At 47.6% G+C, this 19,304-nt stretch overlaps 1 protein-coding gene across 1 annotated transcript; it reads right to left on the bottom strand.

The window, feature by feature from the left end:
• Positions 1–10,674: 10,674 nt before the first annotated feature.
• Positions 10,675–19,103, bottom strand: LOC311247923 (synapsin-2-like; the record flags this gene model as incomplete). The annotated part of the gene is made up of 5 exons (XM_084338903.1): positions 10,675–10,777; positions 10,915–10,989; positions 11,099–11,241; positions 18,373–18,435; positions 19,050–19,103. Coding segments are annotated over 5 exons (438 nt in total), but the record flags the coding sequence as incomplete, so codon positions are not given.
• Positions 19,104–19,304: the final 201 nt, after the last annotated feature.

The raw sequence follows: 19,304 nt of genomic DNA, 5'->3' as shown, positions 1-19,304 counted from the left end.
CCACCCTCGCCCCCCCCCCCACCATCATTTCCCCCCACCTGACTCCATCCCTCCCACTCCTTTTACTGCCTTCGCCCCAGTCGACTCCTCTTCATCATGGACCTCATGACCACCTCCAAGACCACTACCTGCTCCCTTGACCCCCTACCCACTACTCTCACCAAAGCCTGCCTCCCTGCTCTCATCCCCCACCTCACCGCCCTTTTCAACCAGTCACTATCCCTAGGCCACGTCCCCTCCCTCTATAAACTCGCCGCTGTCACCCTGTCCTCAAAAAACCCACTCTTGACCCATCCAGCCTCTCCAACTACCGCCCCATATCCAATCTTCCTTTTTCTCTAAAACACTGGAACGCATTGCTGCCTCCCAACTCCACTCCCATCTCCAGTCCAACACCCTCTATGAACCCCTTCAGTCTGGCTTCCGTCCCGCTCACAGCACCGAAACTGCACTGGTTAAAGTCATCAATGACCTCCTCATCTCCACTGACTCCGGTGCCCTCAACATCCTGATCCTACTCGATCTCAGTGCAGCCTTTGACACAGTGTGTCACTCCATCCTCCTCCAAAGGCTGCACCAACCAAGGTGAACACCAGGAAGGCTGCAGGCCCAGATGGTATAACAGGACGCTTACTTAAGTCCTGTGCAAACCAGCTTGCCCCGTGTTCACCGCCATATTTAATCAATCCCTGCGGAGTCAGTAGTCCCTGCCTGCTTCAAGATGTCTACCATCATCCCTGTACCGAAGAAACCCTCCCCAACATGTCCAAATGATTACAGACCGGTGGCACTCACCTCTGTGGTCATGAAATGTTTCGAGAGGCTGGTCAAGGACCACATTTGTGCCTCCCTCCCCAGTGATATGGACCCTATGCAATTTGCATACAGGACAAACAGGTCCACTGATGACGCGGTCTCCCAGGTACTGCACAGCACTCTCTCCCACCTTGACCGTCAGAAGGGGGCTATGTGAGACTGTTGTTCATTGACTACAGCTCAGCGTTCAACACCATAGTCCCCACCAGACTGGTGGACAAGCTGATCGAGCTAGGCCTGAGCTCCGCCCTGAGCGCCTGGGTACTGGACTTTCTGAGTGAAAGACCCCAGGCGGTCAGGTGGGGGGTCAGACCTCCAACACCATCACCCTGAGCATCGGGTCCCCCCAGGGCTGTGTTTTAAGCCCCCTGCTGTACTCACTCTACACACACGACTGTGTGGCCAAGTTCAGCTCCAACTCCATAGTGAAGTTCGCCGACGACACGGTGGTGGTGGGGCTGATCTCGGACAACGACGAGAAGGCCTACCGAGAGGAGGTTGAGGTACTGGAACGTTGGTGCCAGGACAACAGCCTGCTCCTGAACATTGGTAAAACCAAGGAGCTGATCGTGGATTATAGGAGAGGACAGCAGGAGACACACACACCACTGATGATTAACGGGGCTACCGTGGACAGGGTGAGCAGCTTCAAGTACCTGGGGGTCCACATCTCAGAGGACCTGACATGGTCAACACACATAGACACAGTAATAAAGAAAGCGAAGCAGCGCCTCTACCACCTGAGACAGTTAAGGAAGTTCAGAGTATCGGGAAAGATACTCCAGTCCTTCTACTCAGGAGCTGTAGAGAGCATCTTGACCGGAAACATCACTGCCTGGTATGGGAACAGCACGGCACAGGACAAGAAGGCCCTACAGAGAGTGGTGCGCTCAGCCGAGCGTACCACGGGTATTGCGCTACCTCCCCTGCAGGCTCTATACAACAAGAGGTGCAAATCCAGAGCCTGCAGGATAATGAAAGACCCCCACCACCCCAATAACAGCCTGTTCCAGCTGCTGAGGTCAGGCAGACGCCTGCGAACCCCACCTACTAGAACGGAGAGGCTTAGGCTAAGCTTCTTCCCCCAGGCCATCAGAGCCTTGAACAATGAACATTGAGAGACACAGAAACTGAACTATCCACACACAAGCACACACAAGCACATACACGACACGCACGCTGAGCACGCTCACACACTAGCAGCCACTTTAACACTCATGCCGCACACACGCACACTTATGGCCAGAGGAAAGGCCACTTTAAAGTAGTATAACATCAGGAACAGTGTATTGCACTACTAAAGCTACCTAGCATGTACTATATGCTCTGTAAATACTAATGTACAGATACCGAGATGGCACACCATGTACCTGTTTATTGCACTGTTTTATTGGATTCTATTAATATGTTGTACCACTGTATTTTATTGGATTCTATTATATGTTGTACCACTGTATTGCACATCGTCGCGGGCAAGACCAGCCGCATTTCATTGTATACCTGTATGCCGTGACAATTAAAACTCTTGACTTGACTTGACTTGACAACTGGGTGCTGAGGGCACAGCACTTGGCTGGTTCTCCTCCTACCTCACTGACAGACACCAATTCATCTCCCTCTCCGGCCACACCTCCTCTCCCTCCCCAGTCACACAGGGGGTCCCCCAAGGCTCAGTCCTCGGCCCCCTGCTCTTCATCTGCTACATTCTCCCCCTTGGTCACATCATCCGTAAATACCACCTCAACTTCCACTGCTACGCTGACGACACCCAAATCTACATCAGTACACAATCCCCCACAGCCCACCCCTCAGTCACATCGAATCCTGCTTCACCGAACTCCAAACTTGGATGACTCACAACTTCCTCAAACTGAACAGTGACAAGACTGAACTTCTCATCATTGGCACCAAAACCACCCTCACCAGATCCGGACCCATCACACTCACCATCAACGACTCCACCATCACCCCCTCCCCCTAGTCCGAAACCTTGGTGTCCTTCTTGACCCCACCCTCTCATTTGACATCCACGTCCGCTCCATCGTAAAAATATCCTACTTTCACCTCCGCAACATTGCAAAAATCCGTCACTGCCTCTCCCCCCCGCTGCTGAATCCCTCATTCACGCCTTCATCTCCTCCCGCCTGGACTACTGCAACTCCCTCCTCACTGGTATCACCTCCCGCTCCCTCCATAAACTGCAAATGGTCCAAAATTCAGCCGCCCGCCTCCTCACTAACACCCGGTCCCGCGAACACATCACTCCTGTCCTCCACTGCCTCCACTGGCTCCCGATCAAACACAGCATAAACTTTAAAACACTACTCCTCACCTTCAAAGCCCTCCACAGCCTGGCCCCCCCCTACCTGACTGATCTCCTTCTTCCCTACCACCCCACCCGTTCCCTCCGGTCCTCCTCCACTGCCTCCCTCACTGTCCCGACATCCAAGCTTAAAAACTTTGGAGATCGGGCCTTCTCTCGTACTGCACCCCGACTCTGGAACTCCCCCCCCCAGTCCATCAGAGACTCCCCTACACTCTCCACCTTCAAAGCTCGCCTCAAACCCACCTGTTCTCACTTGCCTTCAACCCCCCCCACCCATAACCCCCCCCCCCCCCCCCCCCCCCCCAACCTGATTGATGTCTGTCTCCAGTCTTTTTTGTGCTATCATGCTGTCTTCCCTGTTCCCCCCATGGTCTCATGTTCCTTTTGTTTTGTTTCTTTGTTGTTTCTTTGTTTTTGTTTCTTTGCTCTTGTTTCTTTGTTTATACTCTTGCTCCCGACTATTGTCAGCGACTTCGGGTTATTGAGAAGCGCGATATAAATTTAATTAATTATTATTATTATTAGAGAGGAGAGAGGAGAGAAGAGACAGAGAGAGAGACGGAGAGAGAGAGAGAGAGAGAGAGAGAGAGAGAGAGAGAGACAGAGAGAGAGACAGAGACAGAGAGAGACAGAGAGAGAGACAGAGAGAGACAGAGAGAGAGATAGAGAGAGAGAGACAGAGAGAGAGAGACAGAGACAGAGAGACAGAGAGAGAGAGAGAGACAGAGAGAGAGAGAGAGAGACAGAGAGAGAGAGACAGAGACAGTCTCTCACGAGGTCGTCACCAGGGCTGTTGGAGGATCTGACAGATCACTTTCTGAAACAGCTCCTATAGAAGGAACAGGCTGGACAGCAAACGCTCAATTTGCTCACTGGTGGAACTGTACAATAGAGAGACAGAGAGAGAGAGAGAGAGAGAGAGAGAGAGAGAGAGAGAGAGAGAGAGAGAGAGAGAGAGACACACACAAAGAGAAAGAGTCGGGAGAGAGAGAGACAGAGAGAGACACAAAGAGAAAAAGAGGGAGAGAGAGACAGAGAGAGACACAAAGAGAAAGAGAGGGAGAGAGAGAGAGACACAAAGAGAAAGAGAGGGAGAGAGAGACAAAGAGAAAGAGAGAGAGAGACGGAGAGAGATAGTCTTCACCCTGTCCCATCTCTCTCGATTGATTTTAATTGTTAAAAGCAACCCCCCCCCCCCCCACGCCACACACACACACACACCCCTCTCCCCCATAATAACGGTTGTGTCGTCATGGAGACCTCCTTGAGAAAGCCCCTTTGAGCCTCCATGACTTTGAGGGGGGTGGCCCCCATCTCTGGCGTCGCCGTGGAGACGACGCTCCGCTAACTGTTGACTCCCGGGGCCCGAGGTTCCATTCAGTGGATGAAGACTTCTGGCCCTTTTGTGTTCCACTTGACAAATCTCCGTGCTCCCCGCCGGCCTTATCGTGACCCGCTGACAGGGCTGAATACCAGGCAGGGCCCGCGCGGGGGACACCCGGGGTCCGATACATCATCTGAAGAGGAGCTCGAGAGGGGTACTGGAGTGGTACTGGTACTGGAGTGATACTGGAGTGGTACTGGTACTGGAGTGATACTGGAGTGGTACTGGTACTGGAGTGATACTGGTACTGGAGTGATACTGGTACTGGAGTGGTTCTGGATTGGTTCTGGAGTGCTCTGACCTCTGCTGAATTGTGCGCGGCGGGACGCGTGAACACTTTAGGCAACCAACATGCGCTTCCGCGTTGCTCTGAATTGCTCTGATTGGCCGAGCGCGCGCATGTGCATGAGCCGCGACGCGGTCCTCAGAGGCAGGAATACTAAGCTCCCCCTGAAGCTCCAGGAGAGAGGCTGAAAACCTGCAGTTCTTGCCTGACTGATGGGAGCCGAAACCCGGATCAGTTTTTTTTTTTTTTATTATTATCTTTTCCCCCCTCCTTTTTCCTCCGATTTTCTCCCATCCCAATGTTAGTCGTTATGCCAATTCCCAATCCCCTTCCTGGTCGCTGCGCACTTACCCCCCACAGTCGGTCTGGGAGAGTGGAGGCTATCACATGCTTCCTCCGACACACGTCCAGCCAATCAACCGCTTCTTTTCACCTGGCAGCGCGGACTCTCACTGAGAGGGTGTAACGTGTGGAAGGATCACACTACCCCCCTTAGATCCTATCCGCGCTGAGCAGGCGCCCCGACCAAACTGTAGGAGTTGCTGTTTACAACGACCCGGACCCACCCCTCCAGCTTCTCCCACCCTCTAATACAGCCAATTGTATTAGTGTGAACGGCCAGCCAAGCTGGTGACAACCCCGGAGCTGTGAGCTGGATTCGAACAGGCGAATCCAGCGTCTCCGGGGTTGGTGACGAACGCAATCTCCGCTACGCCACCTGACCGCGACCGGATCCGATTTTTCTGATGAATACCCCCAAAACATGGAGGTCCCGAACGCATGGAAGTATTGATTGCGCCGTAACGAGTCATTAAAAGAATATACCGTTAACTGGAATATGTTGTGCCTTTACACATATGTTGGATTATGTAATTGGTTTGTCACGACAAACTAATAAAAAATCGCTATTTACCCGGTGGCTACAACAACACACAGTGACTACATTCATCATTGTTTACAATGAACGGAAATCGCGATTTTTTATTAGTTTGTCGTGACAAACCAATTGCATAATCCAACATATGTGTAAAGGCACAATATATTCCAGTTAACGGTATATTTTTTTAATGATTCGTTACGGCGCAATCAATACTTCCATGCGTTCGGGACCTCCATGTTTTGGGGGTATTCATCAGAAAAATCGGATCCGGGATTCGGCTCCCATCAGTCGGGCAAGAACTGCGGGTTTTCAGCCTCTCCTCTCTCCTGGAGCTTAAGGGGGAGCCGCGCTCGGCCAATCAGAGAAACGCGGAAGGCACTCGGCCAATCAGAGAAACGCGGAAGTGCATGTTGGTTGCCTAAAGTGTTCATGTGCGCGGGACTGTGTGTCAGTGGGAGGGGACTGTGTGTCAGTGGGAGGGGACTGTGTCTCAGTAGGAGGGGACTGTGTCTCAGTAGTGGGAGGGGACTGTGTGTCAGTGGGAGGGGACTGTGTGTCAGTGGGAGGGGACTGTGTGTCAGTGGGAGGGGACTGTGTGTCAGTGGGAGGGGACTGTGTGTCAGTAGGAGGGGACTGTGTGTCAGTGGGAGGGGACTGTGTGTCAGTGGGAGGGGACTGTGTGTCAGTGGGAGGGGACTGTGTGTCAGTGGGAGGGGACTGTGTGTCAGTGGGAGGGGACTGTGTCTCAGTAGGAGGGGACTGTGTCTCAGTGGGAGGGGACTGTGTCTCAGTGGGAGGGGACTGTGTCTCAGTGGGAGGGGACTGTGTCTCAGTAGGAGGGGACTGTGTGTCAGTGGCAGGGGACTGTGTGTCAGTGGGAGGGGACTGTGTCTCAGTAGGAGGGGACTGTGTCTCAGTGGGAGGGGACTGTGTCTCAGTGGGAGGGGACTGTGTCTCAGTGGGAGGGGACTGTGTCTCAGTAGGAGGGGACTGTGTGTCAGTGGGAGGGGACTGTGTGTCAGTGGCAGGGGACTGTGTGTCAGTAGTGGGAGGGGACTGTGTCTCAGTGGGAGGGACTGTGTGTCAGTGGCAGGGGACTGTGTGTCAGTAGTGGGAGGGGACTGTGTGTCAGTAGTGGGAGGGACTGTGTGTCAGTGGGAGGGGACTGTGTGTCAGTGGGAGGGGACTGTGTGTCAGTGGGAGGGGACTGTGTCTCAGTGGGAGGGGACTGTGTCTCAGTAGGAGGGGACTGTGTCTCAGTGGGAGGGGACTGTGTTTATAACAAAACATATGTTACTTCACTACATTTGGAGATACGACGTGTGGTGTGAAAATTGTCTTGGTCGCTTTTGTATAGCTTAGGTTAGCGTTGGCCAAGGCTTATGTCTTCTCTCTACCTAAAAACAGCGTTGTTTTTTTACGTGAGTTCCCTGGTTCCACTCCATGTTAGGATGGGTGGGTCACGGGATTTCCCCCCGGCCATGGGATACGTCACTGGACGCGTTTTACTATTGGCCAGGAGACATCCGTGAGGTTACAGGCTCTGTGCTGCAGACCGCTGTCTTTGTCAAAGTTGGATGATGCGATGCATTCGAAAACTGTTCGTTTTCTGCTCTGCTCCCTATTACAGTGTGTATTGGGCCGTTGGTCACTTGGCCCAATTATTATTACATGTATCTTTTTCAATTGTTACTCACGTAGAGGTCTCTCTGGGGGAACTTCTGTCTTCCCCTCTTATGTAAGGAGCAGAATTGACGGGGTTGCCCTCAGACGCGTCATATAAGGTGTCTTGCCAGCGGCTTTGTCAGAGCCTTGTCAGCGCCTCTACCACCTGAGACAGTTAAGGAAGTTCAGAGTATCGGGGAAGATACTCCAGTCCTTCTACTCAGGAGCTGTAGAGAGCATCTTGACCGGAAACATCACTGCCTGGTATGGAAACAGCACGGCACAGGACAAGAAGGCCCTACAGAGAGTGGTGCGCTCAGCCGAGCGTACCACGGGTATTGCACTACCTCCCCTGCAGGTTCTATACAACAAGAGGTGCAAATCCAGAGCCTGCAGAATAATGAAAGACCCTCACCACCCCAACAACAGCCTGTTCCAGCTGCTGAGGTCAGGCAGACGCCTGCGAACCCCAGCTACTAGGACGGAGAGGCTTCGGCTCAGCTTCTTCCCCCAGGCCATCAGAGCCTTGAACAATGAACACTGAGTGCCACAGAACACTGAACTATCCACACACAAGCACACATGAGCACACACACGACACGCACGCTGTGCACGCTCACACACTAGCAGCCACTTTAACACTTTAACATGAGCAGACACACACTCATGTCGCACACACCCACACTTATGGCCAAAGGAAAGGCCACTTTAAATTAGTATAACAACAGTAACAGTTTATTGCACTACCAAAGCGACCTAGCATGTCCTATATGCTCTGTAAATAACTATGTACAGATACCGAGATGTCACACCATGTTACCTGTTACCTGTTTATTGCACAATGTTGTTTTTATTGGATTCTATTATATGTACCACTGTATTGCACATCGTTGCGGGCAAGACCACCCGCATTTCATTGTATACTTGTATGCCGTGACAAATAAAACTCTTGACTTGACTTGACTTGTGTCTTATTGACCGGCTTCCTGCTGCTCATCCCAGACAGCATGGAGGGAACGTTGTCTGGTGTTTCTTATTAGAATTCACCATTGATGTGTTTCGGGTTCTTGACGTGCATATAGCGCTGGCCCTGGGTGCTTCCAATGTGGAACCACGTTATGGGCCAGCGCGCCTTGGTTGCCCAATTCATAGAACCATAGACCATTCAAGTGGTCGCGGGTCCTTCTGGTGTGGCCACGACCCCGCTTATGTAGAGGAGCGGATGTGGGTGTGGCCAGGCGGATGGGTGTGTGCATGTGGAGAAAATTATTCAATATTAGACTGGATAAAGGGATAGTTCCAATAGAGCAGAGCGCTCGCTATACTCATATAACTAGGGTTATAGAATAACCTTACGGTATGTGGTCCAGTTATGCTGCTCTGATTAAAGGTTATGTTAAAGTGGTATGTGGTCCAGTTATGCTGCTCTGATTAAAGGTGATGTTAAAGTGGTATGTGGTCCAGTTATGCTGCTCTGATTAAAAGTCATGTTAAAGTGGTATGTGGTCCAGTTATGCTGCTCTGATTAAAGGTGATGTTAAAGTGGTATGTGGTCCAGTTATGCTGCTCTGATTAAAGGTGATGTTAAAGTGGTATGTGGTCCAGTTATGCTGCTCTGATTAAAGGTGATGTTAAAGTGGTATGTGGTCCAGTTGTGCTGCTCTGATTAAAGGTTATGTTAAAGTGGTATGTGGTCCAGTTATGCTGCTCTGATTAAAGGTTATGTTAAAGTGGTATGTGGTCCAGTTATGCTGCTCTGATTAAAGGTGATGTTAAAGTGGTATGTGGTCCAGTTATGCTGCTCTGATTAAAAGTCATGTTAAAGTGGTATGTGGTCCAGTTATGCTGCTCTGATTAAATGTGATGTTAAAGTGGTATGTGGTCCAGTTATGCTGCTCTGATTAAAGGTTATGTTAAAGTGGTATGTGGTCCAGTTATGCTGCTCTGATTAAAGGTTATGTTAAAGTGGTATGTGGTCCAGTTATGCTGCTCTGATTAAAGGTGATGTTAAAGTGGTATGTGGTCCAGTTATGCTGCTCTGATTAAAGGTTATGTTAAAGTGGTATGTGGGCCAGTTATGCTGCTCTGATTAAAGGTTATGTTAAAGTGGTATGTGGTCCAGTTATGCTGCTCTGATTAAAGGTTATGTTAAAGTGGTATGTGGTCCAGTTATGCTGCTCTGATTAAAGGTTATGTTAAACTGGTATGCGGTCCAGTTGTGCTGCTCTGATTACATCCTCTTGAAGTTGACAGGCTTCAAATGTGAAAGTAGATAATCTTCAATCTTCATACATTTTGTATAGCCTATTATGTTTTCTACGCAAAATCCTTTTCTACAAAGTAACTAGTAACTGATCAGTTCCAGATAAATGTAGTGGAGTAAAAAGTACAATATTTCCCTTGAAATGTAGTGGAGTAAAAAGTACAATATTTTCCTTGAAATGTAGTGGAGTAAAAGTACAATATTTCCCTTGAAATGTAGTGGAGTAAAAGTATAAAGTTCCCTAAAATGAAAATACTCACATAAAGGACAAGTAGCTTACAATTTTAGTTAATTAAGTAGAGTACTTGAGTAAAAATATACTTAGGAGACATACGTGGGCGGGGCTTATACCGTTCTCAACAGGGGGTCCAGGGAGCAGGGGGTCCTCAAGGAGTACTTGAGTAAAAATACTTAGTTACTTTCCACCACCTGTTCCCAGAACTCTATGCAGCGCCCCGGGGAGGAGCTAGCGAACCGCTGTCCTGTCTCTTACCTCCCAGACCTCCAGCTAACGGACCACTCTCTCTTACCTCCCAGACCTCCAGCTAACGGACCACTGTCCTGTCTCTTACCTCCCAGACCTCCAGCTAACGGACCACTGTCTCTTACCTCCCAGACCTCCAGCTAACGGACCACTGTCTCTTACCTCCCAGACCTCCAGCTAACGGACCACTGTCTCTTACCTCCCAGACCTCCAGCTAACGGACCACTGTCCTCTCACCTCCCAGACCTCCAGCTAACGGACCGCTGTCCTGTCTCTCACCTCCCAGACCTCCAGCTAACGGACCACTGTCCTGTCTCTTACCTCCGAGACCTCCGGCTAACGGACCGCTGTCCTGTCTCTTACCTCCCAGACCTCCTGCTAACGGACCACTGTCCTGTCTCTTACCTCCCAGACCTCCAGCTAACGGACCACTGTCTCTTACCTCCCAGACCTCCTGCTAACGGACCGCTGTCCTGTCTCTTACCTCCCAGACCTCCAGCTAACGGACCGCTGTCCTGTCTCTTACCTCCGAGACCTCCAGCTAACGGACCGCTGTCCTGTCTCTCGTACCTCTGTGATGTAGTCGTTGCCGTCTTTGCCACAGATGGCTTTGACGGCGCAGATGTCCAGGCCTCCGAAGATCTCGGCGCAGGTGTCGACCCACAGCTTGTACCTGTGGGAAGGAAACACAGTGTGACTCACAGCAGCACGAGAGGCGGAACCAACGTAATGTAGAAATGTATAGACTGTAGAATTGTAGAATGTAGAATTGTAGTGTAGTAGTGTAGTAGTGTAGTAGTGCTGACTCACTTGTCAGTCATGGCTACTTGTTCCAACATGGCTGACCCAGTGTTGCTCTTCCAGTTCCCAGAGATGGACGTTCGCCTGGACGGAGAATGTAGTACTTAGTAACAATATAGACACAACACACGCACGCACGCACGCACACACGCACACACAGCGCCACAACACATAACAACATGACACAACATACATGTACGCCTTGTAGTCTCCACCGATCCTCTGCACCCGGATGTCGTACTTGGCGTCCACGAAGGCCTCGGTGGTGGTGTAGGTCTGGGTGATGGCCACCACGCTGGCGATGTCCTGGAAGTCACTGGCGTTGTCCACCTTCACCTGGTGGACGGCAGAGGAACAACACAGATACAGAAAACATAACCGGAACACGCAGATCTTTCACTACCTTTCACTACCACACCACACAGGGTTAACCTTTCACTACCACACCACACAGGGTTAACCTTTCACTACCACACCACAAAGGGTTAACCTTTCACTACCACACTACAGAAGGTTAACCTTTCACTACCACACTACAGAAGGTTAACCTTTCACTACCACACTACAGAAGGTTAACCCTTTCACTACCACACTACAGAAGGTTAACCTTTCACTACCACACTACAGAATGTTAACCCTTTCACTACCACACTACAGAAGGTTAACCTTTCACTACCACACTACAGAAGGTTAACCCTTTCACTACCACACTACAGAAGGTTAACCCTTTCACTACCACACTACAGAAGGTTAACCTTTCACTACCACACTACAGAAGGTTAACCCTTTCACTACCACACTACAGAAGGTTAACCCTTTCACTACCACACTACAGAAGGTTAACCTTTCACTACCACACTACAGAAGGTTAACCCTTTCACTACCACACTACAGAAGGTTAACCCTTTCACTACCACACTACAGAAGGTTAACCTTTCACTACCACACTACAGAAGGTTAACCCTTTCACTACCACACAACATAATGTTAACCCTTTCACTACCACACTACAGAAGGTTAACCTTTCACTACCACACTACAGACGGTTAGCCTTTCACTACCACACTACAGAAGGTTAACCTTTCACTACCACACTACAGAAGGTTAACCTTTCACTACCACACTACAGACGGTTAACCTTTCACTACCACACTACAGAAGGTTAACCTTTCACTACCACACTACCGAAGGTTAACCCTTTCACTACCACACTACAGACGGTTAACCTTTCACTACCACACTACAGACGGTTAACCTTTCACTACCACACTACAGAAGGTTAACCTTTCACTACCACACTACCGAAGGTTAACCCTTTCACTACCACACTACCGAAGGTTAACCCTTTCACTACCACACTACAGACGGTTAACCTTTCACTACCACACTACAGAAGGTTAACCTTTCACTACCACACTACAGAAGGTTAACCTTTCACTACCACACTACAGACGGTTAACCTTTCACTACCACACTACAGACGGTTAACCTTTCACTACCACACTACCGAAGGTTAACCCTTTCACTACCACACTACCAAAGGTTAACCCTTTCACTACCACACTACAGACGGTTAACCTTTCACTACCACACTACAGAAGGTTAACCTTTCACTACCACACTACAGACGGTTAACCTTTCACTACCACACTACAGAAGGTTAACCTTTCACTACCACACTACCGAAGGTTAACCCTTTCACTACCACACTACAGACGGTTAACCTTTCACTACCACACTACAGAAGGTTAACCTTTCACTACCACACGACAGCAGGTTAACCTTTCACTACCACACTACAGAAGGTTAACTCTTTCACTACCACACCACAAAGGGTTAACCTTTCACTACCACACTACAGAAGGTTAACCCTTTCACTACCACACTACAGAAGGTTAACCTTTCACTACCACACTACAGAAGGTTAACTCTTTCACTACCACACCACAAAGGGTTAACCTTTCACTACAGAAGGTTAACCCTTTCACTACCACACTACAGAAGGTTAACCTTTCACTGCCACACTACAGAAGGTTAACCTTTCACTACCACACTACATAAGGTTAACTCTTTCACTACCACACCACAAAGGGTTAACCTTTCACTACCACACTACAGAAGGTTAACCCTTTCACTACCACACTACAGAAGGTTAACCTTTCACTACCACACTACAGAAGGTTAACCTTTCACTACCACACTACAGAAGGTTAACTCTTTCACTACCACACCACAAAGGGTTAACCTTTCACTACCACACTACAGAAGGTTAACTCTTTCACTACCACACCACAAAGGGTTAACCTTTCACTACCACACTACATAAGGTTAACCCTTTCACTACCACACTACAGAAGGTTAACATTTCACTACCACACTACAGCAGGTTAACCCTTTCACTACCACACTACAGCAGGTTAACCCTTTCACTACCACGACGCTCTACATCCTCTGGATGCCTGAGACTGACTCCTATTCTGGCTCCTGGGTGGTCGTCAAAAGAAGCAGACTATTCTCTGCTCCAGAATGGTGGAACAAACTTCCCACCACAGTCAGGACAGCCGAAAACCAACCCAATTTTCCGCCATCAACTAAAAACACACCTCTACAATCAATATCTTAAAGGAACATGCCAACTTTTTGGGAAATGAATTAGCCTAGCTTAGCGTCATTCACTGGAAGTAGGTGTGCCAGTGTAGCCTAGTTCCCAACAGTCACTCCAAATACAACTGTCTAACTCCAGGGTAGATGGCAAATAAGCTAATTTCCCAAAAAGTTGGCGTGCTCCTTTAAATACATTTTCTTTCAAAAATGACCTTCTTACTGTCTTTTACCATTACTATCCTTTTTTTTTGGATCCACTTTTTCTCCTCCTGTTTTTCTGTATTTTCCTCCCATCCCAATTTAGTCGTTATGCCAATTCCCCCCTCCCCTTCCTGCTCGTTGCGCGCATATGCCCCCCCACTGGTCGGTCTAGGGAGCCCTGAAGTCTATCACACGCTTCCTCCGATACATGCGGAGTCAGCCAGCAGCCTCTTTTCACCTGACAGCGAGGACTCTCATTGGGTGAAGTGTAACGCGTGGGAGGAGGTCACACTACCTTCACCATTTCCCTCCCTCGCTGTGCAGGCGCCCTGACCGACCTGTAGGAGTCGCTGTTTTACAACCACCAGATTACCACCCACCACCGGCTTCCCTCCCGCTGACACCGCCGATTGTGTCAGTATGACGGCCGGCCCAAGCCGGAGGCAACGCGGATTCGATACAAGTGTCTCTGCGGTGGTAGACAGACGCTTAGTACGCTGTGCTACCCGGCCGCCAACTATGTTACTATCCTTATACTACAACCTATCATGCTACTAATATGTCTATACTAATATGCAGCATGACTAAAATGTAAATGTACTGTAAATGAAGGTTTGGCGAGGGCCCATTCAATGGACTCTTTCAGGGGCCTATAGCATGTCTGTGTCCTGGCTCCTTGTTCAGGGGCCCTATAGCATGTCTGTGTCCTGGCTCCTTGTTCAGGGCCTATAGCATGTCTGTGTCCTGGCTCCTTGTTCAGGGCCCTATAGCATGTCTGTGTCCTGGCTCCTTGTTCAGGGGCCCTATATCATGTCTGTGTGGAGGCTCCTTGTTCAGGGGCCTATAGCATGTCTGTGTGGAGGCTCCTTGTTCAGGGGCCTATAGCATGTCTGTGTGGAGGCTCCTTGTTCAGGGGCCCTATAGCATGTCTGTGTGGAGGCTCCTTGTTCAGGGGCCTATGGCATGTCTGTGTGGAGGCTCCTTGTTCAGGGGCCCTATAGCATGTCTGTGTGGAGGCTCCTTGTTCAGGGGCCTATAGCATGTCTGTGTCCTGGCTCCTTGTTCAGGGGCCTATAGCATGTCTGTGTGGAGGCTCCTTGTTCAGGGGCCCTATAGCATGTCTGTGTGGAGGCTCCTTGTTCAGGGGCCCTATAGCAGGTCTGTGTGGAGGCTCCTTGTTCAGGGGCCCTATAGCATGTCTGTGTCCTGGCTCCTTGTTCAGGGGCCCTATAGCAGGTCTGTGTGGAGGCTCCTTGTTCAGGGGCCCTATAGCATGTCTGTGTCCTGGCTCCTTGTTCAGGGGCCCTATAGCATGTCTGTGTGGAGGCTCCTTGTTCAGGGGCCCTATAGCATGTCTGTGTGGAGGCTCCTTGTTCAGGGGCCCTATAGCATGTCTGTGTGGAGGCTCCTTGTTCAGGGCCCTATAGCATGTCTGTGTGGAGGCTCCTTGTTCAGGGGCCTATAGCATGTCTGTGTCCTGGCTCCTTGTTCAGGGGCCTATAGCATGTCTGTGTGGAGGCTCCTTGTTCAGGGGCCCTATAGCATGTCTGTGTGGAGGCTCCTTGTTCAGGGGCCCTATAGCATGTCTGTGTGGAGGCTCCTTGTTCAGGGGCCCTATAGCATGTCTGTGTGGAGGCTCCTTGTTCAGGGCCCTATAGCATGTCTGTGTGGAGGCTCCTTGTTCAGGGGCCTCTATAGCATGTCTGTGTTTTTCGTTTTAGTTCGTAAATACTTTGTTTGCCTTCTTTTTTTTGTTCGTTTTTTTGCGTTTTCATTTTAGTTAGTTAATTTGTTTGCGTTCTTTTTTTGCGTTCGTTTTTTTGTTCTTTTATTTTCGTAATTATTTTGCGTTCTTTTTTTTTCTTTTTCGTTTTAGTTCGTAAATTTTTTTGCGTTCGTTTTTTTTGTTCTTTGATTTTTTAGTCCGTAAATTTTTTTGTACGTTTTTTTGCGTTAGTTTTTTTGTTATTTTTTTTTGTTATTTTTTGCGTCGTTTTTTTGTTATTTTTCGTTTTAGTTCGTTCGTTTTTTTTTTTTTTTTTAGTTCGTTTTTTTTTTTGCGTTTTTGTTTTAGTTTGTTCGTTTTTTTGCGTTATTTTTTTTGCGTTTTCGTTTTAGTTAGTTCATTTCTTTGCGTTGTTTTTTTTCGTTCGTTTTTTTCTTTTATTTTCGTTATTTTTTTTAATTTTTTTTTCATTTTGATTTTAGTTCGTAAATTTTTTTGCGTTCGTTTTTTTTTGTTCGTTTTTTTGTTCGTTTTTTTGCGTTCTTTTTTTTTGTTCGGTTTTTTGTTATTTTCTTTTCGTTTTTTTGCGTTCTTTTTTTGTTCGTTTTAGTTCGTTCGTTTTTTTGTGTGTGTGTGTTTTTTTTTCTTCTTTTTTTTAGTTCGTAAAAATTTTTGTGCGTTCTGTCTGTGTGGAGGCTCCTTGTTCAGGGGCCTATGGCATGTCTGTGTGGAGGCTCCTTGTTCAGGGGCCCTATAGCATGTCTGTGTGGAGGCTCCTTGTTCAGGGGCCTATAGCATGTCTGTGTCCTGGCTCCTTGTTCAGGGGCCTATAGCATGTCTGTGTGGAGGCTCCTTGTTCAGGGCCCTATAGCATGTCTGTGTGGAGGCTCCTTGTTCAGGGGCCCTATAGCATGTCTGTGTGGAGGCTCCTTGTTCAGGGGCCTATAGCATGTCTGTGTCCTGGCTCCTTGTTCAGGGGCCTCTATAGCATGTCTGTGTGGAGGCTCCTTGTTCAGGGGCCCTATAGCATGTCTGTGTCCTGGCTCCTTGTTCAGGGGCCTCTATAGCATGTCTGTGTGGAGGCTCCTTGTTCAGGGGCCCTATAGCATGTCTGTGTGGAGGCTCCTTGTTCAGGGGCCCTATAGCATGTCTGTGTCCTGGCTCCTTGTTCAGGGGCCTATAGCATGTCTGTGTCCTGGCTCCTTGTTCAGGGGCCTCTATAGCATGTCTGTGTGGAGGCTCCTTGTTCAGGGGCCCTATAGCATGTCTGTGTGGAGGCTCCTTGTTCAGGGCCCTATAGCATGTCTGTGTGGAGGCTCCTTGTTCAGGGCCCTATAGCATGTCTTAGTTTTAGTTCGTAAATTTGTTTGCGTTCGTTTTTTTTGTTCGTTAATTTTTGCGTTCGTTTTTTTGCGTTAGTTTTTTTGCGTTCGTTTTTTTTGTGTTCTTTTTTTTGTTATTTTTTTTTCGTTCTTTTTTTGTGTTGTTTTTTGTTCGTTTTCGTTTTAGTTCGTTAGTTTTTTTGTGTTTTTTTCTTTTTTTTTTTTTAGTTTGTAATTTTTTTGGCATTTTCGTTTTAGTTCGTTCTTTTTTTCGGTTCCAGTAGTAGCCAGAGTCCTTCTGCACCAGGTTCTAGTGAAGCTGTCCACGATGCTGGGGTCCAGTAGTTCATTTTAGTTAGTAAATTTGTTTGCGCTTTTTTTTCGTGCGTTTTTTTGCATTCGTTCGTTTTTTTGCATATTTTTTCCGTTTTCGTTTTAGTTCGTTATTTTTTTTTGTGTTTTTGTTTTAGTTCGTTCGTTTTGTTGCGTTATTTTTTTTGCGTTTTCGTTTTAGTTAGTTAATTTTTTTGCGTTCTTTTTTTTCTTTCGTTTTTTTGTTCTTTTATTTTCGTTATTTTTTTGCGTTATTTTTTTTCATTTTTGTTTTAGTTCGTAAATTTTTTTGCGTTCGTTTTTTTTGTTCGTTTATTTTTTCGTTTGTTTATTTTTTCGTTTGTTTTTTTCGTTCGTTTTTTTGTTATTTTTTTGTTCGTTTTAGTTCGTTCTTTTTTTTGTGTTTTTTTGTGTTTTTTTTTTTTAGTTCGTACATTTTTGTGCGTTCTGTCTGTGTGGAGGCTCCTTGTTCAGGGGCCCTATAGCATGTCTGTGTGGAGGCTCCTTGTTCAGGGGCCCTATAGCATGTCTGTGTGCAGGCTGGCTCCTTGTTCAGGGGCCCTATAGCATGTCTGTGTGCAGGCTGGCTCCTTGTTCAGGGCCCTATAGCATGTCTGTGTGCAGGCTGGCTCCTTGTTCAGGGGCCCTATAGCATGTCTGTGTGCAGGCTGGCTCCTTGTTCAGGGGCCCTATAGCATGTCTGTGTGCAGGCTGGCTCCTTGTTCAGGGCCCTATAGCATGTCTGTGTGCAGGCTGGCTCCTTGTTCAGGGGCCTAATGCTTTTTTCCTCTATTTTATTGATCTATTTTTATTGGTTTTGAGTAGGGATGTCCGATATTATTGGCCTACCGATATTATCGGCCGATATCGGCATTAAAGTGTGATATCGGAAAATATCGGTATCGGTTTTCAAAAAAGAAAAAAAAAATATATATATATATTATTATACTTTTTTTTTTAACATTTCTATAACCTTTATTTACCCAGGCAAGCAAGTAAGAACAAATTCTGATTTTATTTATTGTCAAAAGTATGCATAATGTTGTGTTAATTCCACAACAAGATAATGTAATGTTAATTACCTGAAATTATTAAATTCTTTGGGGGGGGGGGGAACCCTGCATATATCGGTATCGGTTGATATCAGTATCGGAAATTAAGAGTTGGACAATATCGGTATATCGGTATCGGTAAAAAAGCCAATATCGAGCATCCCTAGTTTTGAGTGCTTAATGTGTTTTACAAGAGACAAAGGAGAGAGCGTGCAGGATGTGACATCACCTTCCCCATCCCGGAGTGGGCGTGTCCGATCTTCACCACCACCGGGAAACTCGGGTTGCTGATCTGGAAGACAAGAGGCGGAGCAAATACAGTTACAGTTACATTTCTAGCCAGGGGTGTAAAGTACTTGAGTAATTGTACTTCGTTACAATACTTAAGTACTGTTTTGGGGGATTTTGCACTTTACTTGAGTATTATTAGGTTTGTATACTTTGTACTTTTACTCAATTACATTTCAGAGGGAAAAAAACATACATATATATATATTTAATTGTCTTAACTTATTATCTTATTGTAGCTATATTATGTGTTGCTGTGTGACTGAAGCAAGGCATTGCTTAAAAACAGTATTCAGGTAACCTTCCCTGGGGAAATAAAGGTTACATTAAAGAAAAACTCTGTACATAGTAATTTGTTCAGGTAAATCAGATTTAACAAGCATAAATAATGTGTAGTTGTTGTTGAATAGGCTGTCCTATTCTGTCTCTGTCAACAACAACAGCAACAACAACAACAACAACAACAACAACAACAACAACAACAACAACATGAGAAAGAACAGGAACATTCACTGAACACTGTGCTTAGATTGAACCATTGTGTTTATTATGGGTTATTGAGTGCATCTACAGATATAAGTTTCATGATTATTCACACATTATCCAGATTTGCCAAACAGCAACTTTCATGAAGCGCTTTGTGGAATGACGGCCTGCCTTCTGTTTCACCATCACTGATTCACACCAGCTGTGTGTGATCGCAGAGAGGCGTATGGGACACTTTGAACGCGCATGGGACCACACCACCGCGGGTTTGATGCCCACTCATGATGTTTGTTACACATCATGCCTCTCTCTCTCTCTCTCTCTCTCTCTCTCTCTCTCTCTCTCTCTCTCTCTCTCTCTCTCTCTCTCTCTCTCTCTCTCTCTCTC

The sequence above is a fragment of the Notolepis coatsorum genome, assembly GCF_963971535.1.
Source record: "Notolepis coatsorum genome assembly, contig: SCAFFOLD_2249, whole genome shotgun sequence".
Taxonomy (NCBI): domain Eukaryota; kingdom Metazoa; phylum Chordata; class Actinopteri; order Aulopiformes; family Paralepididae; genus Notolepis; species Notolepis coatsorum.
This window is presented reverse-complemented; position numbering and strand designations above follow the sequence as displayed.